General features: G+C 59.8%; 1 protein-coding gene across 12 annotated transcripts in view; it reads left to right on the forward strand.

The window, feature by feature from the left end:
- Nucleotides 1-26,210, forward strand: part of INPP5A (inositol polyphosphate-5-phosphatase A) — a 185,927-nt gene that overhangs the window by 129,980 nt on the left and 29,737 nt on the right. For all 12 annotated transcript variants that reach the window (XR_004626325.1, XM_034663480.1, XM_034663474.1 and 9 more), the window contains 3 exons: nt 2,457-2,509; nt 4,236-4,355; nt 15,470-15,554. Coding sequence is in view for 11 of the 12 variants with exons in the window: in XM_034663480.1 (XP_034519371.1) it covers nt 2,457-2,509; nt 4,236-4,355; nt 15,470-15,554 (258 nt within the window). In the remaining variant the exon portion in view is untranslated. The remainder of the gene's footprint in view (nt 1-2,456; nt 2,510-4,235; nt 4,356-15,469; nt 15,555-26,210) is intronic.

Below are 26,210 nucleotides of genomic sequence, written 5' to 3' on the forward strand. Positions count from 1 at the left end.
CTGGACCGTGAATCTGGCAGCTTGCTGTGACCACCTGCCTGGCCGCCCTCAGGTGGAAGGGCGTGGGGCACACCAGCGGTGAGGAAGGCAGTTTCTAGAAGGACCCCCAGTGCAGCCCAGCGACGCCCAGGGACACGCAATCGCCTCAGAGCCCAGGCTCCCACATGTCAGGCTGCCACAGGCTGTTAGCTCCACTTTTCATCCTGAGACATTACTTGGAAATGCAGCCTAAACAGATTTGTAATTGTAAGGATGAACTTACTTCAGAGGTAACCTATTTTTACCAACATTTAGTTAAAATATTTGAGTGTAATAAGTTACACTGTTAAACTTTTTAGAGATTTATTTGCAATGTAGTTAAAAATCTTAACTATAGTTAGAATTCTAAAATTACGGCTATTACGAATATATATTATATAAAAAAGTAACACGTTGTCTCGTGTTCTCTGTGCATATTGTATTAATAATGTTAAACAATGCTCCGTTATTGTGGACAATTTAAATGTCTAAAAAAAAATACGCACACGCAGGGTTACTGAGGGTACACGTGCAGTGTGCACACACAGAGAGACCTCACTTAACACGTGATTGACAATTGAGAACAATCGTTAATTTTTGGTTAATAAATTCACAAATGCCTCCCAATTTTAGTGGACTGAGATCCATGGTGGTCGGGTTAAATTCAGCTTGGGGTCTCGGCAGCATGGCTGGGCGCTGGGCTGGGGCATGGGGTCTCACGTGACGCATCTGTCCCGGCCACGCTGCTCTTCTGGAAGCAGGGTGGGGTGCCCCCGTCCTCTCCTCCCACACCTGCACCGGGCCCTGCGGGTGCCTTGGGAGAGCAAAGACCGCAGCCTAAGGAACGAGCCTGAGCGACTGCATGAGACACGGGAAAGCCCAGGTCAGGGCCAGGAGTGGGCGCTGGGCTCAGCCTGGTGAGCTTGGCGGCGACAGCGGCGGCACAGAGGGTGGTGCACGGTGGACGTGTGGCAGTGGGAGACTCCAGGCTGCAGGGTTTGCATCTGGAGGTCGTGGTGACCTTGAAGACAGCACCCACCCCAAGCAGGGCGTCACCATAGGAACCACGCTGGACACTTTGTGAAGCTGGTCATGAGGGAGGAAACGGTGGGACAGTGGCTGAGGGGGATGTGGGGTCAAGCAGGGGGTTTTAGCCACCGAATTATTCGCATTAAATAAAGAATCATCACTGAAGCGTCTAGAGCCCCTATGAGTGTGGACTTACTCAGGGAGCACTTTCCATCAGCGTTCAACCGTGGGTCCACATGGTTACCACGGGCACCGTGAGCCCAGGCCCCTGAGGACATGCGTGTCACCATGGCCATCCTCCCATCATCCTCCTCTTCCCGTGCTCCTCATCCCCCCGTCCCCTCTTCCCCCTCCCATCCCCTCCTCCCCATCCTCCTCCTCCGGTGTCCTCCTCCGTGCCCCCTGAGCTGCTCCTGCCGGGACAACAGAGGGACATGCCCCTGGGGTTCGGGGAAACTGCACATTTCCATCCTGCTTTCGAGTGTCTGCAAACCGGGAGTTCAGGGAGGTCTCCCTGGTGTCTCCTGGGGCTCGGAGAGCATGCGAGCAGGAACCCCACTCCCAGTGCCTGAGCTGCAAGCTGCCCGTCCAGCGTGGCTGTTAAAATGGAGTGAATCCAGACAACACGAAGCCTCTGCTGAGCTCGATGGCCCAGCTGGCCGTGGCTCCTGTGTGGGGCTGCGTGACACTGTCCAACACCAGCTTCCCTGCCGGCCTGAGCACGGTGGATGAGACGGTCACCTGTGCCAGACGAGGGAGAGGTCAGCACAGCGAGTCTCTCCTGCTGGCAAAGCAGCTCTGGAAAAGGTGCAGGTGTGGCTTCCCGCCCCTCACGTCCCCTCGAACCAGCAAGAGAGGGGCGTGGGAAACCAGGGACCCTTCTCCCAGCTTCTAGAACACCGGCTGTTCTTAGGGAAAGCATAGCAGAAGTAAATCTGGGGATTCTGTGGTCCGACGCCCTCCTCTGCTGACAGGCTGTCATCCGCCAGGGGCCAGCGTGTCTCCTGCACTCGGTGGCACTAGCCGCGGAGCTGCTGGCGGGCGGCTCCACGCAGGGCCTTCGGGTGGCCACGCTCACTTCCCTCCAGGTCCGGACTGCTGGTGGGCGTGTGCAGGCCATCCTCTGCTCGGCTGGGGCGTCCTCCCCGGCAGCCTAGAAGACAGCCCTGGTCACGTGGTTCCATTCCTTTCCCTCCCGTGCGCCGGGCGTGAGGCGCTCTGGTGAGCTTCCTGTGGGACGCTTGCCCTCAGGAGGCGCGCTTCGGTTCTGAGCAGAAGGCCTTCAGCGGAAGGGTGAACGTCGCTTTTCCTGATTGCAAAGCATCTTGGGTGCCCACTGGTTGTGAGTTGTGTGTCCGTCCCCTTACTCTCTGAAGCTGGCTGATTTGTGCATCCTGTTTGTTTTGCAGTGCAAATGGTCGAGAAAAGGCTTCGTTCGGACAAGATGGTGTGTTGCGGACTGGTACGTTTGTCGTGGGGACTGTTAGCTCGCCTTCTGAATTTTGGAGCGTTTTCCCTAGCTCGTGTGTTGCACAGTGACGTGGCTGCACGTCCCGGTGCAAGCTGCCCAGCACCCCGGCCCACTTTGTCTCAGAGACCCCGTGGGCCACAGTACTGTCGCCCAGTCTCCAACTCCGGGGTCCCAGCGCGGGCACAACGCAGGTCCCACCGCCCCCTCCCGTGGGCACAAGCGTCCGAGTGCCGCCCAGGCAGCCCCCCGCCGGCCACGGTCAGCTGCAGTAGGCACTGTTAGTGGGCACAGGGCAGGCAGACCCTCCCCAAGTCAGACTCCAGGGCCTGGCCTGGCTGTGGGCTGGCTCTCCGTCTGGGGCGGCCCCACCCTTGCTGCCCCCGTAGAATCTTCAGAAACCCCGTACCTGCTCTCCTCACCTGAGCCCCCTGGGACCACGGGTCGTAGGGTCCTAGAGCCGCGTGTGTCCCGTAAGTGGCCATGGGAAGGCCTTCTGGCAGCTGAGGGCACGTCCAGACAGGGGTGGGGGCGCTGAGTGAGTGCCTGCTGCGTCCCGTCCCCGGCGGGCCCTCAGCCACCGGCGCTGTTGGCACAGTGCCCTCCCCGGGGCCTCGGGCGGCTCTCTCTGGGGCAGGGGGTGTGAAGGAGCCTCAGGCAGAGCCCCAGACTCTGACAGAATCCAGCCAGTGCCCTTTGCCGTCGCTCACACCTCTCCGGCCACCTCGGCACAGTGTGGGAGGGGCCGTGGCAGGGTGGGCACCAGGAGGGGGCCCTTCGGGTCACTGTGCATATGAGCAGATTTGCCTCCTCTACCCTCCGCCACCCCGGGACACGGTCGTGAGCTCGGCACACGCATCTCACGGGGTCTTGGGCCCGGCAGTCTTGGCACTGTGACAACCGTGGCATGCTTGTACTGCCACGCTGACCCCCTTGTGAGGCCACACGTCTGCAGCGATGCCCAGGGGCTCTCTGTGGGATGGGAAGGCTGACCGCCGAATTCTGGCCTCACCACATGTGTCCCAGCCGAGCAGATTCCCACAGGAGGGTCTCCCTGAGGGCCTCCAGGGGACTGTGAGTTTGGGGGCTTCTCACAAGTGGAGCGAACTGCCTCATGCCCCTCCTCGGGTCACGGCCCCCTGGGAAGCAGCTGATGGGCTCCAGGCGGCATCGGCCACACCACCAGCTACCTGTGATCGGGGTCCAGGGCCCAGAGTCTGCTGCCTCTTCCTCCCTCTTCCTGTCTCTCTCCTCCCCCCTCCTTCCCTCCCTCCTCTCTCCTTCTCTGTCTTCCCTCCGTCCCTCCTCCCTCTCCCTCCTCCTCCCTCCTTCACTCTTTTTCCTTCTCCTTTCTCTCCTTCCCTCCTTCCTGCAATTCCTCCTCCTCCCTCCTGTTCTCGTCCTCCTTCCTTCTTCCTCCTCTTAGCTTGAGGAGAGTTTCTGCAATCACGTCGCATCTTTTTCTTTGGCAGGAAACAGCCCTTTCTCAGTTGGCTGGATGTATTTAAAGACTGACCCTGAGGTCGTGTGTGTCCCCCTCTGTCCAGGCAGGGGACGTGCTCTGGGTGGGCCTGGAGCAGCCGAGTAGGACAGGAGTGGGTGCGGGTCGTGCTGCCCGCTGTTACCCTCGGGCCCTGGCCCCATGTCGCCCCGCGGAGCTGGGCCACGCCAGGTACCCTATAGCGCCAACCGTCTGTCACCGTGTGTCCTGTCCCCACAGTGCCTTCGACTTGGTCAACATCCACCTTTTTCATGACGCTTCCAATCTGGTCGCTTGGGAAACAAGCCCTTCGGTGTACTCGGGGATCCGGCACAAGGCCCTGGGCTACGTGCTTGACAGGTAGGTGCTACGCGTGCGGCCCCTCCCGCCCCACCTCCTCCAAGGATTGCGGTTCTTTCTCTTGTAAGTCGCTTCTCTTCATCCGTTATTTTCCTGTTTGCCAAAATACAAAACTTGCAAATGTTGCCCCAAATCCCAGCCCTGGTCCCAAGGCTTGAGCAGGCTCTGCCAGGCCAACCCGAGGGTGGGGGGCCTGACTCCCTTCCGTGTTGTGGGGAAGCTGGGCAAGCATACGGAGACACCGCGTTCTGCTGGTCAGAGGCGGGCCTTCCCATGGCGCTGCTGGGCTCGGGGTCTGGGCACCTGGGAGCGGCTGTGGCCGCACGGGCTCAGTTCCCCTCCGCCTCCCCTCAGCCCAGCCCAGGGCCATGGGTGGGGGTCCCGGTGGCCTGTGCCCCTCCTGCCCCCGCTCCAGCCAGCCTGTCCTCACTCCTCTGCTCCTCGCACTCTCTCTTGGCTGGTTTTCGGGGCCTCCCACCCTGGACCCCATGAGGCCCGCCACCCGTCTGTGACCACACTGTGTGACCTTCCACAGGGTCAGGGCTGGTGGGCATCTGGGAAGGAAAGGCAGCCCCTCGCACCGTGATTAACAGGGTGTGTGTGGTCCTGGACCAGCATCCCTCTTGGTTTGCACATGAACCTTTTTCTCAGGGTCAGCCTCGCCCCCCGAGGCCATGGGGCTGTGCTCTTCTGCCCGGGCCTCAGATCAAGCCTTTCCCTGCCAGCTTTCCATGGCCTGAGGTGTGTCAGCGACCCACTTGGCCTTGGGAGAGCTGTCACTACCAGACAGGGTCTCCCCATTTCTGCCCAGGCAATCTCAAATTTCCCCGGGGGCCGTGCCCCACCCCACCCCTGCACCAGGGCATGGAGTTGGCTTTCAGCCTTGCGCTGTCAGGTGTGGGATGGCGGCCGTCACCCCAGGGACCCTGGCTCCTGCCGCCACCTGCCAGGTCCACGCGGAGGAGCCGTGCGCGGAAGACACGGGTCTGGTTGTTTCTGCTGCTTCCCCCGCCCCCGAGGGCCTTGGCCCTCAGCCCAGAGCAGTTCTGTGGTGGCGGCACTCTGGGGCCTCACCCGGCCTCCCAGGCTCAGATGTAGGACTGACGCCTGGGGTACTGCAGGGGCATAGAGGGCCTGAGGTCTGGGCACGCCGGGTGGGTCCTGGCGCTGCATCCCAGCATGTCGGCCGTGGCAGGGCTCCCCCGCTCCAGTTCTCACCCAAGCCCACCCCTCAACATGCAGGCCTCCGCAGCGCCACGTCTGCTGTGGGAACTGCCCGGGCAGGTCGAAACACTCGGGTGGGCACTGGCCCGGCCGTCTAGTTGTCGGGGGCCAGGAAGACAGGGATGTGCGGGTGCGTCGGGTGTGAGGGAGCGGCCCTCTGGGGGGGCTCAGCTCGAGGGGGCCACGGGCTGGCTCCCCACACTGAGCTGCTTGGCTGGAGTGCTGTGGGCGGACAGTGAGCCCACGGCCCGGGAGCCAGGACCTGCTCCAAGACACGGCCATGTGCGGGTCTTCCGGCCTGACAGGTTCTGTGTTGGTTGCACCCGCTTGCCGGACCTCCCGCGGAGTCTGGGGGCCAGGACTTACCCTGAGCAGTCTGGTCTTGGTGACTGTAGTCAGGTTGTCAGTGGGGTATGCCATTAAAATGTGTCATTGCCCCACACTCCCGTTCCTCCATGGCCTCCGGGAAAGCAGCCTTTGGGTTTCGGGGCACTTTTTTGCGACTTTGCATTCCCATGAATCGCTTCTGTGGGGAGCTCAGCCAGCCGCAGATCCGGACCTCCACCATGCAGGGCTGGGCCGTGCAGCACAAAGGGCAGCTCTGTAGGAGTGGTGAATAACGGGCTGTCCTTTCATCGGGACGGCTAACCTTTTGGCAGCCACCAGCAGACTGCATTCTGCTCTGCCGATTGGGAGGACAATGCCACGCTGGCCCTTTGAATGGACGCTGCCACCAACAGTGCCCCATTCACGGCGTTGGGAACCTCTGGGAGCATTGTCTGCCGTGCTCTGTGGGGACGCGGGGAGACAGCAAGGAGGCTCCTGAGAGGGGAGCCTGCCTGGTCCCAGCTTCATCTCCCCATGGCGTCAGACCCGGGCGGACGTGTCACGGCAGCCTGGCCTCGCCGTGCCCCGGCGCTGGTGGCCGGAAGCCCAGGTGAAGACCCAGACGCACTCAGTGCCACGTGTGCAACCTTCTGTAAATCTCAGATTGTTCCAAAATAAAAACTTATTTACAGAAACCCAAGAGACAAACTCTGTCTGCAGTGTGCAAACTCCCCAGAAGTGTTTGACGCCCCAGCAGTGCCGACTGTGAGCTCCACAGAGCCCCTCGTGCAGGGTGGGCCCCTGTGCGGACACTGACCCCAGCCTCGGCTCACCTGGAAAGGACTCCTGTTTGAGACGTCACTGTTAATGCAGCCCGGGCCCTTCAGGTTTTGTTACAAATAATAATCATAATGTTTATGGTGCAATTCATGAATGTTTTGCTTTTCATCTCCCGATTAAGAAGAGTGTCAGTCTGGCAGGCGGGCGGCGCTGGGGCCCCCATGTGCACCTGGGGACCCGTCCTCCCCCGGGAGCACCTGCACCTCTGTGCCGACTGCCACGTACACAGTTCAGCACTTGGGGCGCATCCTGCGGATTAAATTGGAGCACAGACCTCGGAGCGTGGTCCTTCCTGAGCCGCCAGCGCCAGAACTTCCTGACGGCTCCCCAAGCTTTCGGCCGTGAAATGAGATTTTTTTCCACAAGTGACAGGGCTCTCTGTCTCCCCTTTGAAACGTGGCCTGGCCTAGTTCAACAGAACATTCTACATTACAACTGTGAAATCTTGGCATGAAGCGCCCCGTTGTCCCCCCATTATTTTCTCAGAAATACAGTCCATTGTCCCGGCGCTCAAGTTAATTTGATCAACATTGGGACATTTAACTTTTATGTCCAGGCAAAAGAGCTGTTTCATGCTCATTTTGGGCATTCAGAGGAAATGATTGCCAGAAAAATAATGTTGCTCGGAACAATTGGGAGCAATTAGTTTCCCAGGGAGAGGCGATGTGATGCGTCCCGCCGCACCGCTCCCCTTTGTGGCCTCCCGGGCGGCCATCAGTCAGCTGTCAGCTGCTCAAAGACCCCTCCAGCCTAAACGTTTCTCTTCGGGCCGTTCCCAGAACTCGCCTGGCTGTTCAGCGTGGAGAAGAAAAGCCGCTGCGTCTCTAGGCAAAGGCGAGCACGGCGCTAAGGACCTGGGTCGTTCGGGACACTCCCTCCGTGCGGCCGGCCTCAGAGCTGCTTCTCACCACCTTCTTCCCGCTCCGAGTGCCCACGGGGAGCGGGATGTCCACACGTCCACTCAGGCGTCTGTCAGCCCGGAGGCCAAGGTCGCCGTTGTCTTGGGTCTGATGTGGCATGGAGTCCGGGGCCGGACAGGCCAGCACCCTCGACCCTGCTCAGCCCGTGGGCTCTGGGCCACCGGCGTGTTCCCAGTGGTAGGTAGGCATGCACCCAGCAAGGGCGTGTGAAGTCCAGTTGCAGTCCCAGCAAAATGAGCTTGTTATTCCGTACATCTCAGACGATCGACATGTCTGTGATACAGCCTTTGTTTTATTTCACTGCAAACAAGTTCAAGCATCCAGAAAGTGTAGGAGACCATGATGACAGCGTGTGCCCTGCCGTCAGCACTCACGTCTGTGTGTCTGTGTTCTCTCGTGTGTCCTTCTGTTAAGAAATGAAACGGCGTCGTCAAGACTCCCTTTGCCGTCCTGAGCCATCTTCCTTTCCTGACCCACGTGTGGCTGCCCCCGCCCAATCCGTGTGTCCCGTCTACACTGCGGACAGGCCCCCGCCCCGTCTGTGTGTCCCGTCTGCACTGCGGGCAGGCCCCCGCCCCGTCCGTGTGTTCCATCTACACTGCGGGCAGGCCTTTGTGTGCAGCGCCCACGCCTGCAGTCTGCACCGTCCCACGTGGGAGCATCTGTGAGCGCCGTGGCTGCGCATTCCCAAGCATCGCCGGGCGCGTTCCGCAGAGACCGTCCACACCTTCAGCATCGCGCATCACGTCCTGCCTTGACCGCCTCCGTGCTGAGCCACTGCTTGGCTTCTTCTCTGCATTTGCTAATGGGACCATGTCGCGAGCTGTGGTCTGGCCCCTCTGCACTCCGACCCGGCAGCCCGCTGGCGTCCTCGGCCTGGCAGCATCCGTGCTCACGCCGGTCTGGGGAACGCAGATGGTGTGCACTTGCACGTGTGACCTGCGCTCGCTTGTAGCGAAGGTTGCTTTTCAGGACACTCGAGGATCTTCTGTGTGCACGGTCTGGTTCGTGGAGGCACCTGAGCAGTTCGAGAGGCGGTTCTCAGTGTGGAAAACCCATGTTCACTGTCTCAGTGCTATTTACAGGGTGTGAGACCGGGAACTGGTGCCAGGAGCCTATGCACGATTTGCAGCCCGGGGCTCACGGGGCGCTGCCACCCCGCGGCCCCGCCCCCCGCCCCAGCCCCCCTTCCCCCCCCGCCCCCGCTTCTGCTGGAGGACAGTGGGTGGCAGGAGCAGGGACTTGGTCTCTGGAAAATCCCGGCATGGGGAGCCCCATCACAGTGCACGACAAGGACACTGAGGCCCGGGCGGGGCCTGTGAGCAACCCCCATGGGCTCGGGTTGTCTTGTCACCTCGGGCTGCTGTGCCAAGTGCCACAGATCCGTGGCTCAGACAACACACATGGACTGCTCGCAGCTCTGAGATCCTGGGCCAGCTCGCTGGATCCTGGTGAGAAGCCACCTCCGGGCGTGTACGTGGCTGCCTGGTCTCTATGTCCGCACGAGGCGGAGAGCACGCTGCTGTCTGCTCCCAAGGGCGCCCCAGCCTTCGGACCCCATCTCACCTTCATCACTCCCAGTGGTGTGACCGACCTGTGGCCAGCCGCACGGGGGTCAGGGCCTCGACCTGAGACTCTGAGGACAGAGGTACTGTTCAGGGCTCAACAGGGCCTCACGGCCTCCTGCTAACAGCTGGCTCAGGCCTCCAGCTGCTAGGACAAGAGGCAAGTTTTGGAAATGTGGCAGTAGTTTGCGGTGGGAGGTAATGGGAGACGATGGACGTCGTGACTCATGTGTCACCAACTAGAGCTTTGCTTGGCCCTGTGCCACCAAGCTGTGCTGTAGCCGGTCCAGCCAACCCCACACCTGTGGCTGAGGGTTCACGTACCCCCCCGGGCCCCCCAGCACTAACAGCAAGCTGCCCTCAAGCCAGGGACGCGCTGAGGCCCCAGCACACAATTCCCATGGTCTGAGGGATGCCTGCCACTGCACCCCAGTGCAGAGCCACGAAGCTCCCCACCTTGGGCCCCTCAGGTGTCACACCCTCCGTCCACTAGGCCTGCAAGACGCCCCAGCCCTGGGGAGTGTGTCGCGCACTGAGTGCTTATGGCTGAGCCGTCAGCGGGCCGTCACTGAGGCCCCTCAGGTAGGCGGCTTCTGGAGACGTTGCTTGACACGAAGGGGACGGTCAGGTGTCTGTGCCTGCCGGACGCTGGCCCAGGCCCTCTGAGCAGACTGTTCCCTTTGTGCTTCCGTGAAATCCCTTTCCCTGTGTCTGCCTCAGACGCGCTGTGCACGGACCATCGTCCCAGGCCCTCTGGTGCTGGCAGGTGTCCTGCCTGGGGGACTGTGCTCGTGGGGACCGCTGGCCCTGCACACGCTCCACACGTGTCCGTCCGTTGCTCGGAAGGGGAAGCAGACGGTCTGCTCGGCCAGGGCAGCTTAGTTGTCTGTGCGCTGAACCACCGCTGTGCCTGGTGTCCGCTGCCTAGAGCCGCGTGCGCAGAGGCCATCATGCCTGCGGATCCGAGGAACGAACGTCCACTCTGGTCACCTCGTGCTCCTGTGTGAACTCCACGTGTGCCGTAATTAAAAGAGCAAAGTGAAGGGAAGGGAGTGATCTTGGGGTGTTGGACCCGCTGGAGCGTTCCGACTGGCGTCCCTCTTGCTTTCCAAACCGCACCAGGTTCTCGGGGGCGACACGCAGTCTGCGCATCCTTGGCGCTGTCCGTGCCACGTGGGCCGAGGCCACCAGCCAGGAATGCTGTAGTGTCTGACGGTTGAAGCCACGAGTCCCTTCAGGGAACAACGTCTCCGTGCTGAGAGGGTGGGCATCACTGGTTCCTCGAGGCACGGGTGCGCAGCCCGGTCCTCCGCGTGCGGGCCTCTGTGACACAGCGCGTGTCAGTGTCGCTTGTCACATAATGAAATCGCCTGTCAAAACAGAACGAGATTCTGTTTTCAAGGCCTAAAAGATTGATCTGTATGGCTCTTCTTGTAATTCTCTTTTTGAATTAGGCACCTGATATTGATGTGGGCCTACTTTTTAATCATAATAGCGTCTGACAAGGTAATTAATTTTAAAACAACTTTTTTCTCTTGGTCCAAATGGCACTATACTGAAATTAAAAGTGAGTGCCGTGAGGGCAGCGGGCCCGGCACTCAGGTGATTGCCTCGGCCGCGACGGCCCCCCTCCTCACGCCACCATGCAACCCTTGGAGATGGTGGCTGTTATTGATGACCGTAGGCCATTACATCAGAAGGAGCAGGGCGTGGAAATGTGATAAAGTTTAGGTTTTTAATGATAGTATTACAAGAATCCAGGCCTGTGGACAGAATCCCTGCAGCAGCGCAGCTCCCTCGGGGGCAGGGCTGGTGTGGCCGTGGGCATCCTGTGCGCCGTGGGGGCGGGAAAGGCCCGCCATCCAGGAGAGCCTTGCAAGCTAGCGTTTCCTCTTACTGGACACCCTGGAGCTTTTCCGAGTTTATTCAGTGCAGGGATTTACCTGCAGGCGCGACGCGCTCTGCTGTCCGATTAGCCAACAGTTTGCTTCCATCGTCCATTCCCAGGGCGCCGGCTGCCTGCGTCCTCTGCAGCCATCCGTCCCGTCAGGCTGGGACCATCCACTCAGCTCACTGCCTTGAGCCCCATGAGGACATGGGCGGCCCGTGTCCAGCGCCCGCTCCCCCAGAGGCCCTGTGCCTGTGAGCCCGGGGTCTCTGCTGTCCCGGAAACTGTCTTCTCCCACCGGAACCTCAGGCTTGGACCTGACTTCCTTCGTTTCCATCGTCCCCTCTGTGGGGAGTTGCTGCTCCTGCCACGACCTCCATGTGAGCTAGAGATCCAGAGCGGCCTGGTGATGCCAGTGGCTTCCCCTGCCTTCGGAACGTTCATTGATCCCAGAAAATGTGAAGGGCTTGCCTTGTTCCGGCACAGAGAGTGGTGGCAATTTCCAGCAAATCGTACCAGAACTCATCGCGTTTCTTACGGCAGAGATTGGCTCAGGAAACACTAGGAATTGACGGGCGCCTGTTAACGCCCTTCCCTGTCCTGATTAGTCTCCTAAAGCTGTGGGGACGGAGGAAGAATCCTTGGTAAGAAATGGACTGCACACACACGTGACCCGTGGACACACGCCCCACACGGGTGCAACATCTACACGTACGGAACACGTGTGTGCGCCACGTACACAGCACACACATGCATGTCCTGCGTCACGTTTCTGCGGGCGCACGTGGTTTCCCTCAGGCTCCGTGCTCGCAATCCCAAGAGGAGCAAAGTGCAGAGAGAGCAGGGTCGCGAGTCTGACCTGTTGGTCGCGTTCTCCGTGGAGCCTCCTCACGGAACGTCAGTGCCCCTGTGCTGTGTAGCGGACGGAGCTAGGTTCTCTGCCCCTTACAGGGAGGACCACACTCTTCCCTTCGGCAAGAGCAAGCCAGAATGTGCTTTGATTTAGCTTTTCTCAGAAAAATTAAAAAGAAAGAAAAGAGAAATGCATTTGAGAGGCATGAGATCATGGGCGCTGGCTGGGAGGAGGCTGGGGTGCGCGGCCCCCGGGGGGTCCCAGGCGTTGTGCTGACGTTCTGCTCACCACATCCCCGCCCGCTCCCAGCGACTGGCCAGCACCCAGTGTAAGCAGCTGATGAGCGTTAGGAAACCGTCCTGTGAACAGCATTCCTTCTGACCCCAGAGACCCCCTTGACCTTGACGGCGCCCACCCAGCCTTTGTGTCTCCAGGCCTTGGCGGAATGATGCGCACGGAGCCAGCCTGGCCAGGCGGCCCTGCCTCTGGTGAGGGAGCCACACCATGAGTGGGCTGCCTGGAGAGAAGCAGGCGAGGAAGGTGCGCAGCATGGGGGTAACAGCGGGGTCCTGAGACGGGAGGCTGGGCAGGCTGGCGGGATCGTGGAGCCAGGCTCAGAGAGCAGCCACCTCCTGGTACAACACACAGAATTGCATTTTGCCGAGGGGACCCTGTGCCTCCTTGGTTGCCCGCCTCCTGCGGGAATTCCGGGAGACAGGTGCCCTCAGGGGCAACAGGTGTCTCTGTGACCTCGGAAAACAGCAGTCAGTCCCTGTAATAAGCTGTGAATGATGCCGTTTTAGAAGTACTGTGGTTGAGCCGCAGTGATTGTATTCTGTCCTTATGTGCCTGGCCCCAGGAGGGCCTGTCCGCGGCAGCACCAGGACCATGTGAGGGGTCCTTAGTTCTCGGGGCTGAGGCACCTGGTGAGAGCAGAATGCGTTGCAGCCTTCTTTCCTGCTGGAGCTTCTGTGCACCTGACTGCACCCCCGTGTCCGTGGGGCCCGTGACTGGGAAACCCATGCTGCAGGGGTCCCGATGTGGGGACGCTCTGAAGACCTTTCTAGGCGCCCTACACATGTTGTGTAAGGAGTTGTTTCTTCTGAGGATGTTTAACGGCAGAAACTTTAGTCTCTTCAGGACGGGAGAGGTGGTGGGCTTCCTGCTGACAGACGGAGTCCCGTGCGGGGCGAGGGTGGGGAGGAGGGGTGGCGGTGGACCTGGGCACTCTGGCGAGCCCGTGGCTGGGTCAGCAGACACCCCACCAGCACCCCTGACACTTCTATTCTCGAGCTGTGTTTCCTCGATCGAAGGGTTTATAGCAAGTAAACGGCTGGTCATCTGCGCTGATCAGTGAACTGTTAAATATGTCTTTCATTTTCAAATTCGTGTATAAATTGAAAGTTATTCCAGTTAAAAAGGAAAACAGGATGTTTGTAGAACGTAACTAGATGAAGATGACACAGTGAGTAAAATGGGAGAAAAATATGGAAACAGCAGAGACGCGCTTGACGGAATCGTCCATGGCAAGGGCGTCCCCGCGGAAAGTCGCCTTGCTTGCAGGTATTGGGGGGTTGGTGACGGTCTGCGGGGAAGAACTCACGGCCTCAGAAAGGCCCGTGTGATTCGGGGAATTTCGTGCTGCACAAACGGACTAGGAAGAGGATCGAATGTTGAACAAACAGCGTTCAATCGACCGCCAAGAAAATCGATACCCTGAGATCCTGACGTCACAGTGTGATTCCAGACAGATTAAAGGCTAACAGTGGAGCTCTGCTGTAAAAATGGAAGAAGGGGAGCCATCCGCGGCCCGGGGATGGGCAGGCCTTCCGGGGAGGATGCACGGCCAGGGGCCCACATGCTGCCCGCATGGGGGTGAACACTCGCTCACGGCTCAGGGAGCCGCCACGGACCAGAAGGTGCATTCTCAGCGGGTCCAGGGAGGCTCCTGGAATTCACAAAGAAAGCGGCGAGAAACTGAAAAGAAAAACAGGCCGGAAATAAGTTGAAACAGAAAATGCAGGTTCAACAAGTCCCTGACCAGGCGGGCGGCCTCGTGAGTCCTCGTGAGGGCGTGGAGGGTGCGTGGGGTGCAGATTCAAGCAGAAATGCAGCTTGTCCCTGCGGACGGGACGATTGACAGAGTGTTGACAGACGCAGTTAGGCATCTGTGAGCTACCAGGATGCCAGGACCCCACGTGCCCCCCCCACCCCGAGCCCCNCCCCTCACTGCCAGGAAGGCAGCAGCCACGGCCTGCAGAGACCCTTCTTGTGACCCAGGAGAACATTGCAGAGCCAGGCAGGATGGCACATGGTCCTGTACTTGGTCCTTTCTTCTGTTTCTCAAGCTGATGAATCAAGTGAGGAGGCCAAGTCAGCGGTAATCGATGCCCAAGGCAGGAGGACGAGGCAGGGGGATGCGGCGCCCAAGTCCAGGGGAACGCGGCGCCTGAGGCAGGGGGACACGGCACCCAAGTATGACATCCAGGCTGACCCAGACACCGCTGTCACGGAGGGGCATTACTGGGTGGACTGGAGATGCACCAGGTTTCTTGGTAACCAATGGAAGTTTCCAAGTTAATCTGGTTAAGACTTTGCCCCTGGCCTTTGCCTGCCTGGCGACATTTGATTTTAGTCCATCTTGAGATATGCCCCCCACCCCGTGCCCCTGCAGCCTCATAGCTCTGTCCCAGCAAGTGAGTGGAGCCACGGCCAGGCAGTGACGTGGGAGCCTTGCTCCCTGACCGTCCGTTCCTCTGTGCCGAGCACACGTTCTGCTCTGCGGGTTGTCTAGTTAGCAGTGGTTCGCGGTCTGTTCTCCCTTCGGAAGTGACCAGCGCTTTGCTTTGCCGCCAGAAGCAAATGGTGATCATTAATCGCATTGCTGCCCTGTTGGGGCGGGTGGAGGGAGCAGTCTTCGTGCCCTGCCGTGAGGGGAGAAGCTTTGGCTGACACGTAGGCTGTCACACACTTGCCATGTGTGTGTTTCTCACTGGAAAAATAGGAAATGGATCACGCTCGATTTAAAATAGGTGGAAAAGATGTTTCCAAGCAAGCAGTGCTTTGCTTAGAAAAAAGATGCAGTTGTGCTTTTATACCTTTGAAACTTGGAAATTTCAGAGCGAGCTCAAGCGTATGTCGCACCGGGAAGGAGTCATGTAGGCACCAGGTGGAGGCCCCGGCCCGCAGTCCTTACCCTGCATCCCGACCCTGTGCCCCTCACCCCCCCACGAGAGCCCCCGACCTGGCCCTCGTTCCTCCCGCATGTGGGCTGGACCTCCCACCAGATGTGGTTTCCACGCCGCGCTGGCCCACTTGTGAGGATGCGCTGGCAACACGCACGTGTCCGTGTGGAGAGAGCCTCCCACGTCTGGTGGCCGTGCGGCATGGCCACCGTGCTGTTTGGGAGCGTGTAGAAGCCGCCCGCAAGGGGCACGTGGCGGAAGGAGGCTGATTGCCTGGCGTGGTGGTAACACTGTCTCCTTCTCTCCTCCCAGAATCATCGACCAGCGATTCGAGAAAGTGTCGTACTTTGTGTTTGGCGATTTCAACTTCCGGCTGGACTCCAAGTCCGTGGTGGAGGTAGGCACCTGCGCCCAGCCTCGTCGGGAGCCCTCGCCGCAGTCAGGGGTCTAACAAAAGCCGCAGAGTCAGAGCCTCACGGGCCATTTCAGCCCTGCCATTCCCACTGCGCGTGTTTAAGGCAAATATTTCCCAGAAAGACGTTTTACTGTCGAAAAGGGGGCTGGAGGGGCGCCTGGGTGGCACAGCGGTTAAGCGTCTGCCTTCAGCTCAGGGCGTGATCCCGGCGGTCTGGGATCGAGCCCCACATCAGGCTCCTCCGCTGGGAGCCTGCNTGGATCAGGGAGTGATCCCGGCATTCTGGGATCGAGCCCCACATCAGGCTCCTCCGCTGTGAGCCTGCTTCTTCCTCTCCCACTCCCCCTGCTTGTGTTCCCTCTCTCGCTGGCTCTATCTCTGTCAGANGATGAATAAATAAAATCTTTAAAAAAAAAAAAAAACAGAAAAGGGGGCTGTTACCGGGAAATAGAAATGGACAGAGGCCCGCACACCCGTGTAGCTGCTCGGGTGGTCATTGCCAACGACGGAGACGTCGTGTCCTGCTGTGAGGTCCTGTCGTCCGCCGCTGAAAAGCGGATGTGGCTGGGGGCTGCTCTCCAGCTTCCTCATCGCAAGTGCTGGGAACCAGTCTTTTTCTTTTTCTTTCTTTTTTTTTTTTTTTGGAGATTTTATTTATTTGACGGCACAAACGGGGAACAGCAGAGGGAGAGGGAGAAGCAGACTCCCCGCTGAGCAGGGAGCCCGATGCGGGACTCGATCCCAGGACCCTGGGATCATGACCTGAGCCGAAGGCAGAGGCTTAACCAGCTAAGCCACCTGGGCATCCCTGGAAACCAGTCTTTCACTGAAAAATTTGTGGATGTCACTCGATCCCTGGGGGTTTGGAGGCCATGTGTCTCCTGGGTGCACCCACAGGGCCCCTGGTGGGATGCCCCACTACGAGCAGGTGCGGACGGAAAGCCTCGGCGCTGCCCCGTCCCAGCCATGTGACCTCGGAGCATTAGCTCCGCAGCGGGGAAAGGGGGCGTGTGGCTCCGGCTTAGGGCCGAGGCTCCAGGTTGCGCCCGTGCAGCAGTGACCACAGCCCCAGTACCAGCTGCAGCAGAGGGGAGCCCACCCCAGCCCCCGCCGCATGCCTGCACTTGGGAGGCCGGCAGCCCACACCAGGTGCGCCGTGCACCCCGGATGGAGACACGCGGGCCGTCCAAGCTGTCCCCTCCCGTCGGCATTCCCGGCACAGACACTGCCACGTGTCCATCATCCGTCCTCTGCAGAAGTTGTTCCTTGAGGTCCAAGGGGGTGGGCTGTCCATCATTCATTCCTAAGCTCCCTGTGGTTGACAAGAGACGCGTGATGTGTTGAAATTCTCTTCTTTCATAATTTAATGAATTCGATGGCAGCCCGCTGGGCCGGCTCTCAGGTGGTATGTGGCCATCACGCCTGGACGAGACGAGCACCGAGTGCTGGGAGACCATGGGGCACTGGCGCTGCGGGAGGCGGGGCTGCCCGCCACAAGCATTTCGGGTGGGCAAGTGAATCCCAACAGGAATTTGAAATCCTTCGCTTGGTTCTGCTAGTTTTCTTTCCTCATTTGGAGGGTGGAGAGCAAATCCATCAGATCGCAAGCCCTCCAGCGAGCCCGGGAGCTCATCTGTCTTGTTGAAATGTGCCCCCGTGTCTGATGCTGTCAGGGCCCCGGGTGCCCTCGCCAAAGGCCACCACCCCCGTTAATTTCAGGCCACTGGGGGTTGAAAAGCCACACTTTTATGAGATCCTGACCCTCTACGCAGGGGCATTTCTGACTGGCGCTCGGGACAGTGAGCCTACTGGGCAGAGCAGCTCCTCGCTCGCGCCTCTGGCTTCCTCCCTGAGCTGAGCAGTGTGCAGAGAAGGAAAGATCCCTCGAAAGACCTAAGCTGTCTAGCAGGTTGTGCGTTCAAAGAGGTCTGAGGAGTGTCCAACGTGGCTTTTTCTTCCCTGTGAAACCAGTACTCCAGGAGTGGGCAGCTGCTCCGGCTCGGGCTGGGGTTGCTAGTTGCGTGTCCGGAATGGCTGCAGGGGTGTGTGGCCTGCAGCACAGCTGTTTCCCTGGCAGATGCTGAGCTGGGAAGCTGGCCTGCGAGGGCAGGGGACACGGGGGCAATGGGAGCCAGAAGCGTGGGGTCACTGGCGCATTAGGGCCTCCTATCTGAAGAACCACACTTCCTCCTGCCTGCCGGCTGGGAAAGCAAGTGTGCAGAACTGAGCTCGTGTGCTGCGTGCTCTCCGGGACAATGGCTGGGGGCTGGTGGCCACTCCACGGGTTGACAAAGGACACTGCGTGCTGTTTGTCATGTAACGTGGCCCTCACGCCAAAGGTACGTTCTCCGACGCCTTCCCCTGCTCCGTGGCCTTCAGCAGCTCGGCCCATGTCCAAAAACAAGGAGCTCCTGCACACAGTGGTCCCAGCTGACGGGAGGGACTGTCTTGTGAACTGGGCTAGGTTCTCCTAAGAGCTAACATTTTTCTCAAGATCACTAAGGAGCTTCAAGAATCTTCAAGCTGCCCATGAAGGTTCAGGATCGAGAAGCATCGATGTCTGTTGAGCTACTAGTTTCAGTAAGTCTGCCCAGCTCTCCCCTCCCCTTCCTGCAGGAAAGTAAAGGAGAATCTTCATTCTGATGACTTTCCCATCAAAATTAACTGACACAGAGATGGAATGATTTGAAATGCTATTCTTAGGATAGGATTCAGATTTTCAGAAGAAGTGGAGTAGTGCACATATGCTTGCCCCTCCTTGACCCCACAGGGCCCTGCACTGGCCCCCAGCCTCGTCTTCTGTCAGGCTGGCCCTGGCCCAGCTACCCCAGGGCAGGGGACGAGGAGACACAGGAAGGTCGGGCACCTGCCCTTTCGGAGCTCAGATGGAGAGAAGCTCCATTCCCACGCCATCACCTGCCCCTTCCCATCCCTGCACGTCTGGGCGACGTCGGTGCCAAGTATGGTTTGAAGCACCGGGAAAAGTAATAAATGTGCATCTGTGTGGTGTCTCGTTCGAGGAGGTCAGTTAATAAATGCATTACCAGTACGTCCTAGCTTAAATGCATCTACGTATCCCTCCGGGTCCCTGTTGACTGTTCCGCTAGGAAGCCCCACGGTGGTGGGGCTGGGGAGGCACAGGGCCCGTAGGCAGCTGCAGGTCCTGGGACCCTGAGGTCCAAGCCACATCAGGCCAAGAGCGGGCACGCCCGGGATGCGCAGTGGGGAGGGTGCAGGGAGGCCTCGGAAGGTCACAGAAGGCGCTCCTGACGGCGGTGCAGCACCAGTGCCGTTGCTTCTCAGCTGCTCGTCGTCATCACGTGGCCTCTCCCAACACCGTTCTCGCTGTCCCTTCATGGGGACACCAGTCATTGGCCTTGGGGCCCATCCGAAATCCAGCCTGGTTTCATCTCGAGGTCCCTAACTAATTACATCTACAAAGACCCTACTTCAGAATAAGGTCACGTTCTGAGGTCTGGGTGGACACAGATTTGGGGGGAGCCCTCTTCCACGCGTGACAGCACGTAACGCCAGAACGACATGTCTCCGCTCCACTTGAAACACTGAATGCTAAATAGTAAACACACTTCTTGGCAAAGGTTCATCTAAAAATAAGTTCAACTGAAAAAGAACAGATTTTTTTTCACGGGTGATTAATTTCGGCGACCTCAGTTAAGCCATCTTTAGTCACCAAATTTTAAAATACTGCGTAAGCACCTCTTTTGGAAAATCAGAATCTGCTAATGACATGGGTTTTTAGGAGGGTTTCCGCTGTAAAAACAATGAGTAGAAATTTTGTGGGAACCCAGAGAGTCTGACCCTGAGTTACCCGCGGTCAGGCCTCAAGAAGGTGGTGGAGGAGACGTGTTCGAGAAGCCTGGGCGCCTAGAGTCCGGCCCTGGCGAGTGCAGATTCAGGGCCCACCACTCTCAACCAGGCCTCTGACCCACTTCACTTCGCTGTCAATAGCCTTCCAAATTAACCGTCTAGCGAGGCTATGGCGGGACTGGCAGGCACCACTTCCTGTCGGGCAGCGTCCCCGGGAGCTCGTTAGAAACACGCATCCTCGGGGCTGCAGAGCTCCAGGCCTTGTGTTGGGAAGCGTTACGTTGAGCCTGGAGCATCTCGGCGTCCCCCGGAGCCCCGCGGCCCGCACCGGCTCGGGTGACGGGTGCTGGCAGGTGCACACCCAGGACGCCCGCTGAGCTGGCGCTGCTGAGCCAGGGCTTCTCACGCAACGTGGGCGTGGTGGCTGGTGTCACCTCCCGGCCTGGACTGTGCCGGGGCAACCCCAATACAGCCGCGATGTTTCTGGAACCCTCGTGGGAGGCTGCCCTGTATTAGGAGCTGGAAGGCTACGGGGTCCTGTGGGTCCTTGGGCTCTGTGCTGTTTTCGGCGGCTGTGTGGGTGGGTTCTGTTTCACAGACGCCCATGGGTGGGTCGGATACTCCGATTCTGGTTATCACTTTCCGGCAGACTGCTCCAAGCCAGTGTCTCTTCCTCATTTGTCCGGCGGTTATTTCCTGCATGCCTACCGCGTGCCCTGGGGTGAACGCAGGGCCTGGCCCTCGTGGTGATAGCCTGGGTACCAGGAGAGCTGTGGGGGCGGGTCTGCCTAGCAGGTGGGACGGCCCCAAGGCCCAGCTGGCTGGGGGCACTTGAGTCCTGCACCTTGTCTGCTCTTCCCAGTGTGCCTTTCCATCCATTCCCTGCCCCCTGGGAGTCGAAACAGCGACCTGAGAGTAGCGTCCTCCAGAGCGTCTGTGCTTCCCGACACCCTGTGCTCAGAAGCACCTGCCTTTTGCAGGAGAGCCCTGTTTCGGATGCAGCTGTGTCTGGGACCTTAGTGTCAGCCAGAGGCCAGCAAGCCATGTTTTGGGAGGGGGTCTCCTGTGGGCAAGGGGTCCTGTTAGGTTCTCAAGTGTGGTCTGGGGGCATCAGTGAGATTGGCAGTGTGGACAGGGCAGAAGGTGCAACCCTGGGTGGGCACTGGGGTGTGGGCAGCCAGGAGGAGGGGTCCTGGATGAGCACAGTGTGTCCTCTGTCCATCCACCACCAGGGGCCCAGAGTGCTCTCTGCCCCTCTGCGGTCCTGAGGAGTTGAGTGGGGTGCCCGACCTGTCCTTCCAAACCACAGCACGGCCCAGGAAAGACACAGGTCAGGAGGAAGCAGTGGGACTTAACCCACGCTGTCCACCACTGGCCTTGGCCTGTGCCTGGCGCTGTCCCTCCTCCTCTCCCCCGGGTGGACAGGCAGACTGCCCCCAGCAGACCCCTCTTGGAAAAGCCGCTTGTGGATACCCGCATTCAGTGCTTGCAGACTGGGTCCTGGGGACAGAAGGAGAAGGCCGTGCCAACCTCGACCCGGGGTTCTGGAGAAGGAGCCCACACGAGGTGTTCAGATTGCCCGAGATCAGCGTGGCTGCTGACCAGCAATGCCCTGGACAGTGGCGCAGCTGCGTGTGGTAGGAAGGCCTAAGGAGGAATCGAGATGGGAACACATCTCCTGCCTGACGGCAACATGTGGAAGCCACTCAGTCACTTTGTCCGTCCGGGCGGGTCTCTCCTTTGGAACGCTCCCCTGAGAAGCCGCTGCCTGACTTGGCTTTGGGATTGGTTGCCGGTCCCCCACCTAGAGCGGCAGGGTCAGCCTCCCTGGAACCAGGGCGAGGGGGCTCCTCCCAGCGCACTGGCAGGAGTCATCAGAGGTTAATTCAATCTGCCTCCGAAACAATGAGGGGCCAGTGAGCAGCTTGCGGCCGCGGCCGCTGTGAAGGACAGGCAGTGATTGTCCGTCCGGCGGCCGGAGCCAGGCGGGGCGTCTCCCAGGGTGGGGGTCAGTCAGGCCCGGGCAGGACGGGGAAACCTTGTCATGGCAGAGCGGTCAGGGAGCGGGGTCCACTGAGCGCAGAGTGAGAGGACCCTGCTCCCCGGGAATTGGCAGCATCCTGTCCCAGATGCACACGCATGCCCACGTGCTCGCAGCGCAGAACTGGAAGGACCATCCTGTGATCGAAGCCAGCACTGCCAGAGCCGTAACTGAAACACACGTTAAACACGACTGTCACGTGCCATGCGATGGGCCGGGCATCACGAAGCCGATTCTTACCGCGGCCTCCGCCCAGCTCTGCCGGCCAGCCGCTCTGAGGGTATGTTTTATGCCTTGTGCGGTGGCGACTGGCAGCTGGAACGCTCAGCTGGCCGCAGTGACAGAGAGTGACAGCAGTGCCAGGCGCTGCCGTCTCTGCGAGGCCCGGCCGCGCACCCACCTGCCGCCCTTCATCCCTGACAGCGATGGTGATGGATGTGCTTTTGGAGGCTGGCGGCCTTTTTGAAAACTGGTTGCCAGTGACTGACACGTGTGCGTGCACGCGGGTGCCAGGTGCACCTGTTGGGACACGGGTCCTGTGAGGACCGGTCTGGGAGGGGCGCCCCCAGCACTGATGGTGCCAGCCCTGGAAGGGGCCGGAGGGAACCACGGCAGAGCACACCCCCTACGTCCTGAAACCACCGAAGACCACCGCCAGCAGGAGGGGTGCGGCCAGGCTCCCCAGGGGCCAGAGTCCCATCCCCAGACCGCACACTTCGCTGCGGCCAGCCTCCTTCCCTCAGGGTGTTCCCGCGTCCTGGGGAAGGCGCTCCCACTCGGCCTAGAAGGGGCATCGCCTCGTCACGGCCTGTGCCAGCCTGTCAGGAGGCCCTGTGAGTTCCGCCCAGCCGGGAAGGTCGCTGTGCCCACACTGAGAGCAGGGTGAAGTGCTGGCATGCGTCTGGTCTCCACTTAGCTTGTCGACCAAGCCCCAGCTGCGCCCCAGACACTCCGCCGCTGACACAGGGCACGTGGGCCCCTGTCAGCCCCCAGCAGCCCCCCAGCAGCAAGTTGGTATTTCTGTCCGTGCTGAGGCAGGAGTGGTGGGTATGAGCTCTGGGCAACCTGGCGTCCATGAGACACATGGAAGGGTTGCGCCAGCCCAGGTCCCAAGAGGTGCCTGGAGAAAGCCTCGTCGGGCGTGGAGCGTTCGCAGACCTTCAGCCGCCTCCGAGGGCCTGTGGGCTCGAGTGCAGACAGCTCCGTCCTCTCCGTGTCGCTAGCAGACGCCGGTGCTCGTCAAGGTTTCTCTTCTGAATTGGGAGCCGGTGCAGACGGGCTGCGTGCCCAGGAGGCCTCCTCTCTCCGGGATCCACGCGTGTCTGCCGTGGAGGGGTCGGGGGCTTGCACAGGGTGCATTGGTTACTTGTGTGGCTTTTTAAGAGTCTTGTTTTAAAAAAACAGATTTACTCATTTAAATCATTAAGTTTAATTACTGTTTCAGAAAGAAAGAGACCTTTATCTGGTCTGTTTTTTTTTTTAAAGATTTTATTTAGGGGCGCCTGGGTGGCACAGCGGTTAAGCGTCTGCCTTCGGCTCAGGGCGTGATCCCGGCGTTATGGGATCGAGCCCCACGTCGGGCTCCTCCGCTATGAGCCTGTTTCTTCCTCTCCCACTCCCCTGTTTGTGTTCCCTCTCTCGCTGGCTGTCTCTATCTCTGTCAAATAAATAAATAAAATCTTAAAAAAAAAATAAAGATTTTATTTATTTATGTGACAGAGAGACAGCCAGCGAGAGAGGGAACACAGCAGAGGAGAGGGAGAGGAAGAAGCAGGCTCATAGCGGAGGAGCCCGACGTGGGGCTCGATCCCAGAACGCCGGGATCACCCCCTGAGCCGAAGGCAGACGCTTAATGGCTGTGCCACCCAGGCGCCCCCATATCTGGTCTGTTTTGATAGAGGGCCTGTGACATCCCACTAAAGCAAACTCTAATGTTGTACTTAATTATGACAATTCTGTGTTTCATAGTTAGAGGATTTTCTCCAGAAAGTTTGCCTTATAAACATTAGCTCGTATTTCCAATTGGTTGAATGATGTCAAAATAATCATTCCCTTAATTATAGAAAAAAGATGAAAAGTGACACTCCCCCTCCCCCGTTCCGTATTGTGGGAGCTTGCTTTGCCGGTTGGTGGCCAGCTCACTAGTCTGTAATGCTCGCTCAGATCGTCAGCACAGCTCATGGGGATTGTAGGACCTCAGACCTGTGCCGAAGCCAGTGGGCAGGCCCCCGCTCTGCGGCCTGCGCTGCTGGTGGCCCTGCCCCCAGCCCTCCCAGCTCGGAGCTCTGGCGTGTCCGTGGAAGCCCGGGGTGTTCTCAAGAGACCAAACCAAGAGCATGTCCGGTGTCCCCGGCCAGGGCCTCCTTCCTGGCCCGAGCTGCGGCGTGCGCACACCTGCTGGACACCAGTCTGAGAAGAGCGTACGCAGCTTCCTTCCGGAACGCCGGCTGCATGGTCCCGCGTGGGCTCACAGCCACCGTGGGGCTTTGCCCAGCGCACCCGAGCGTGGGCACTGCCGCCGCTCCGTGAACGCCCGCCCTTACGGCCCGGCTGGTAGGGAGTGGGTGGCGCCATCCGGGGGAGGAGATGGAAGCGTCTTGACGGCGTGTCATGGTTCTGGATGAACAGCGTACAGTCTGAACAAAGAGGGGAAGGTGCCCTGGCGGCTGATGTAACCCTCGTGACAGTGCCGCCTCCTGACCCGCCAACGGCCCCCCATGTCTCCCAGGCGCCACGGCCAGGGCCCTCGCTCCTGTGCTGTCAGCACTTTGGGGTTCTCGAGGTGGTGTTTCCCCAACACTTACTAAGAGGCGTCTTTCCTGCCGAGAGCACAGGGATTTGGTGGGAAAACGTCAGAACGAGCTGGAGCTTGCAGGAAGTCCGCATAAATGGGACGGGGACCATCGGGCAGTTCCTGCTGGAGGCAGTGGGCGCCTTTCCAGAGAGAGGACGAGACTCCGAGATGCTCTCTGGTTGAAGCTGCCGTGCTCAGTCCTCAGGCCCTGTGTGTCAGTGCTGACAAGCCTCATCCCCAAAACCAGGGGAATTACCACTGGGACACGCCCGTCTGCACCACCCTCCCCTGCAGCCACACCCCTCTGCATCCCGGAGCCGTGTGTGCATGCGGGGATGCGCGTACACGTGGTGTGCGCCTGTGTGTGCAGGAAACACGCGTGCACACAACACATGCTGCCTGCATCCGCCTGTGTGTGGTGCAGGACGGGGAGGGGGCCTTCTGTCTCAGGCCGGGGGTGCATGGCTGTATCCGTCCTGTTTCGGGGGCCGGGGCTCCCAGGGCCTGCTCGGCAGCCACGCCGGCAGTGGGGGCAGCTGTCTGAGTGCAGCGTGAGCCCACCCCCAGCGGGACAGGCAGAGAAGTGGTGAGACGCTCCCCTCCGGCACTTCCCTCGTTGCACAGGTCAGCAGGGACCACGGCGAGTTTCAAAGCCTGGTTCCATCCACAGCCTTTAGTGGAATGCTGGCTCTTCGCTGTGACCCTTGCGTACGTTCAGGACTCGGGGTAACATCTGTGGATGCTGGTCGTCAGGGAGCACGAATCGTGCTTCTCTGTGTCCCTGGCACTCCAGTGGGTGTCCGGGGCGCTGGGGTGTCTGCTTGTCACACCTAGCACTTGGATTCTCGTGCCCCACTCACGGGGAGCCAGTGTTTAGACCTGGCGCTGTCCCGGCAGACCCGTCCCGGCAGACCCGTCCGTGCACTCAGAAGTGCTGTCTACACCTGGACTTGAGAGGCGGGTCTGGGCGGCGGGGGGCGCATCTGCAGTCCGCGGCCGCGGGTGCCGAGTCCACCCCTCACGGCCAGCGTCTCCGGGAGGATTGTCGCAGCTGGCAGTCGCATTTACGCTCTAGAGCCGGCTGTTTTCCAGAGTCAGAAGGTAATGATTTTCCGTGAACTTGTGCTGAGGAGAGCGTGCGTGCAATGCTCTGGTGTGTCTTCGTAAACTACTCTGAGAAACGCTTTACTCCTCTTTGGTCACGGCCGCGTGAAGGTGTCCGCTGAAACTTGAAACGTAGCTGTTTTTGTGCTGGAGTTTAACCAGAATTAACTGACTAACAAGGACAAGGATGGCACAGGGGTGAGCTGCTCACTGGCTGCATTTGGTCAACAGTTTTTCAGGTAACGGCTGTTGGCGCAGTTTGCAGGGTCCACCTCACGGCGCTCACAGCTGAGGGACAAGTGTCCCTGACAACTTCATGATTTCTGAGGGTGGGGACGAGGAACCCCAAGAATCCAGTTACGGGGAACAGGTGGCGGGCTGTCCCAGGGCTGGGGAGCAGCTCGGGCTGGTGACCTGAGTACAAGCTGTCAGCCTCGGTCTGGCTCCTTCTGGACACACAGCGCAGAGTAGGTGAACGCACTGTCCCATGGGAACTCCGTGCACCTCACCCCCAGACGGACGTGGGTGCACAGAAGGGAAGGAGGAGGGGCTGGTCGGGTGGTGCTTGCTCTAACCCGTAGCTGATGTGGTTCCAGCCCCACAGATGCTCCGTTCTGAGTGAGGGCCAGACCCGTGGAGAGGCTGCAGAATCGCCCTCCCGGCCTGGGTGAAGCCAGGTGGGAGGAGTTGCTGCTGGGCGCTCCGCGTCAGGGTCTCTTGTCCATCAATGAGCCACTGCTCCCAGCAGGTGCACCTGGAACCTGCTCTCAGATGGGGCAGAGACCGCTGTTTCCTGAGAGGAAAGTCCGCATGAGCGCGTAGAGCTCGGGGCCACCGAGAAGGCTGCACAGGCCTGTCTCCCGGCTCATCT

Source organism: Ailuropoda melanoleuca, chromosome 6, assembly GCF_002007445.2.
Source record: "Ailuropoda melanoleuca isolate Jingjing chromosome 6, ASM200744v2, whole genome shotgun sequence".
In the NCBI taxonomy this organism is placed as follows: Eukaryota; Metazoa; Chordata; class Mammalia; order Carnivora; family Ursidae; genus Ailuropoda; species Ailuropoda melanoleuca.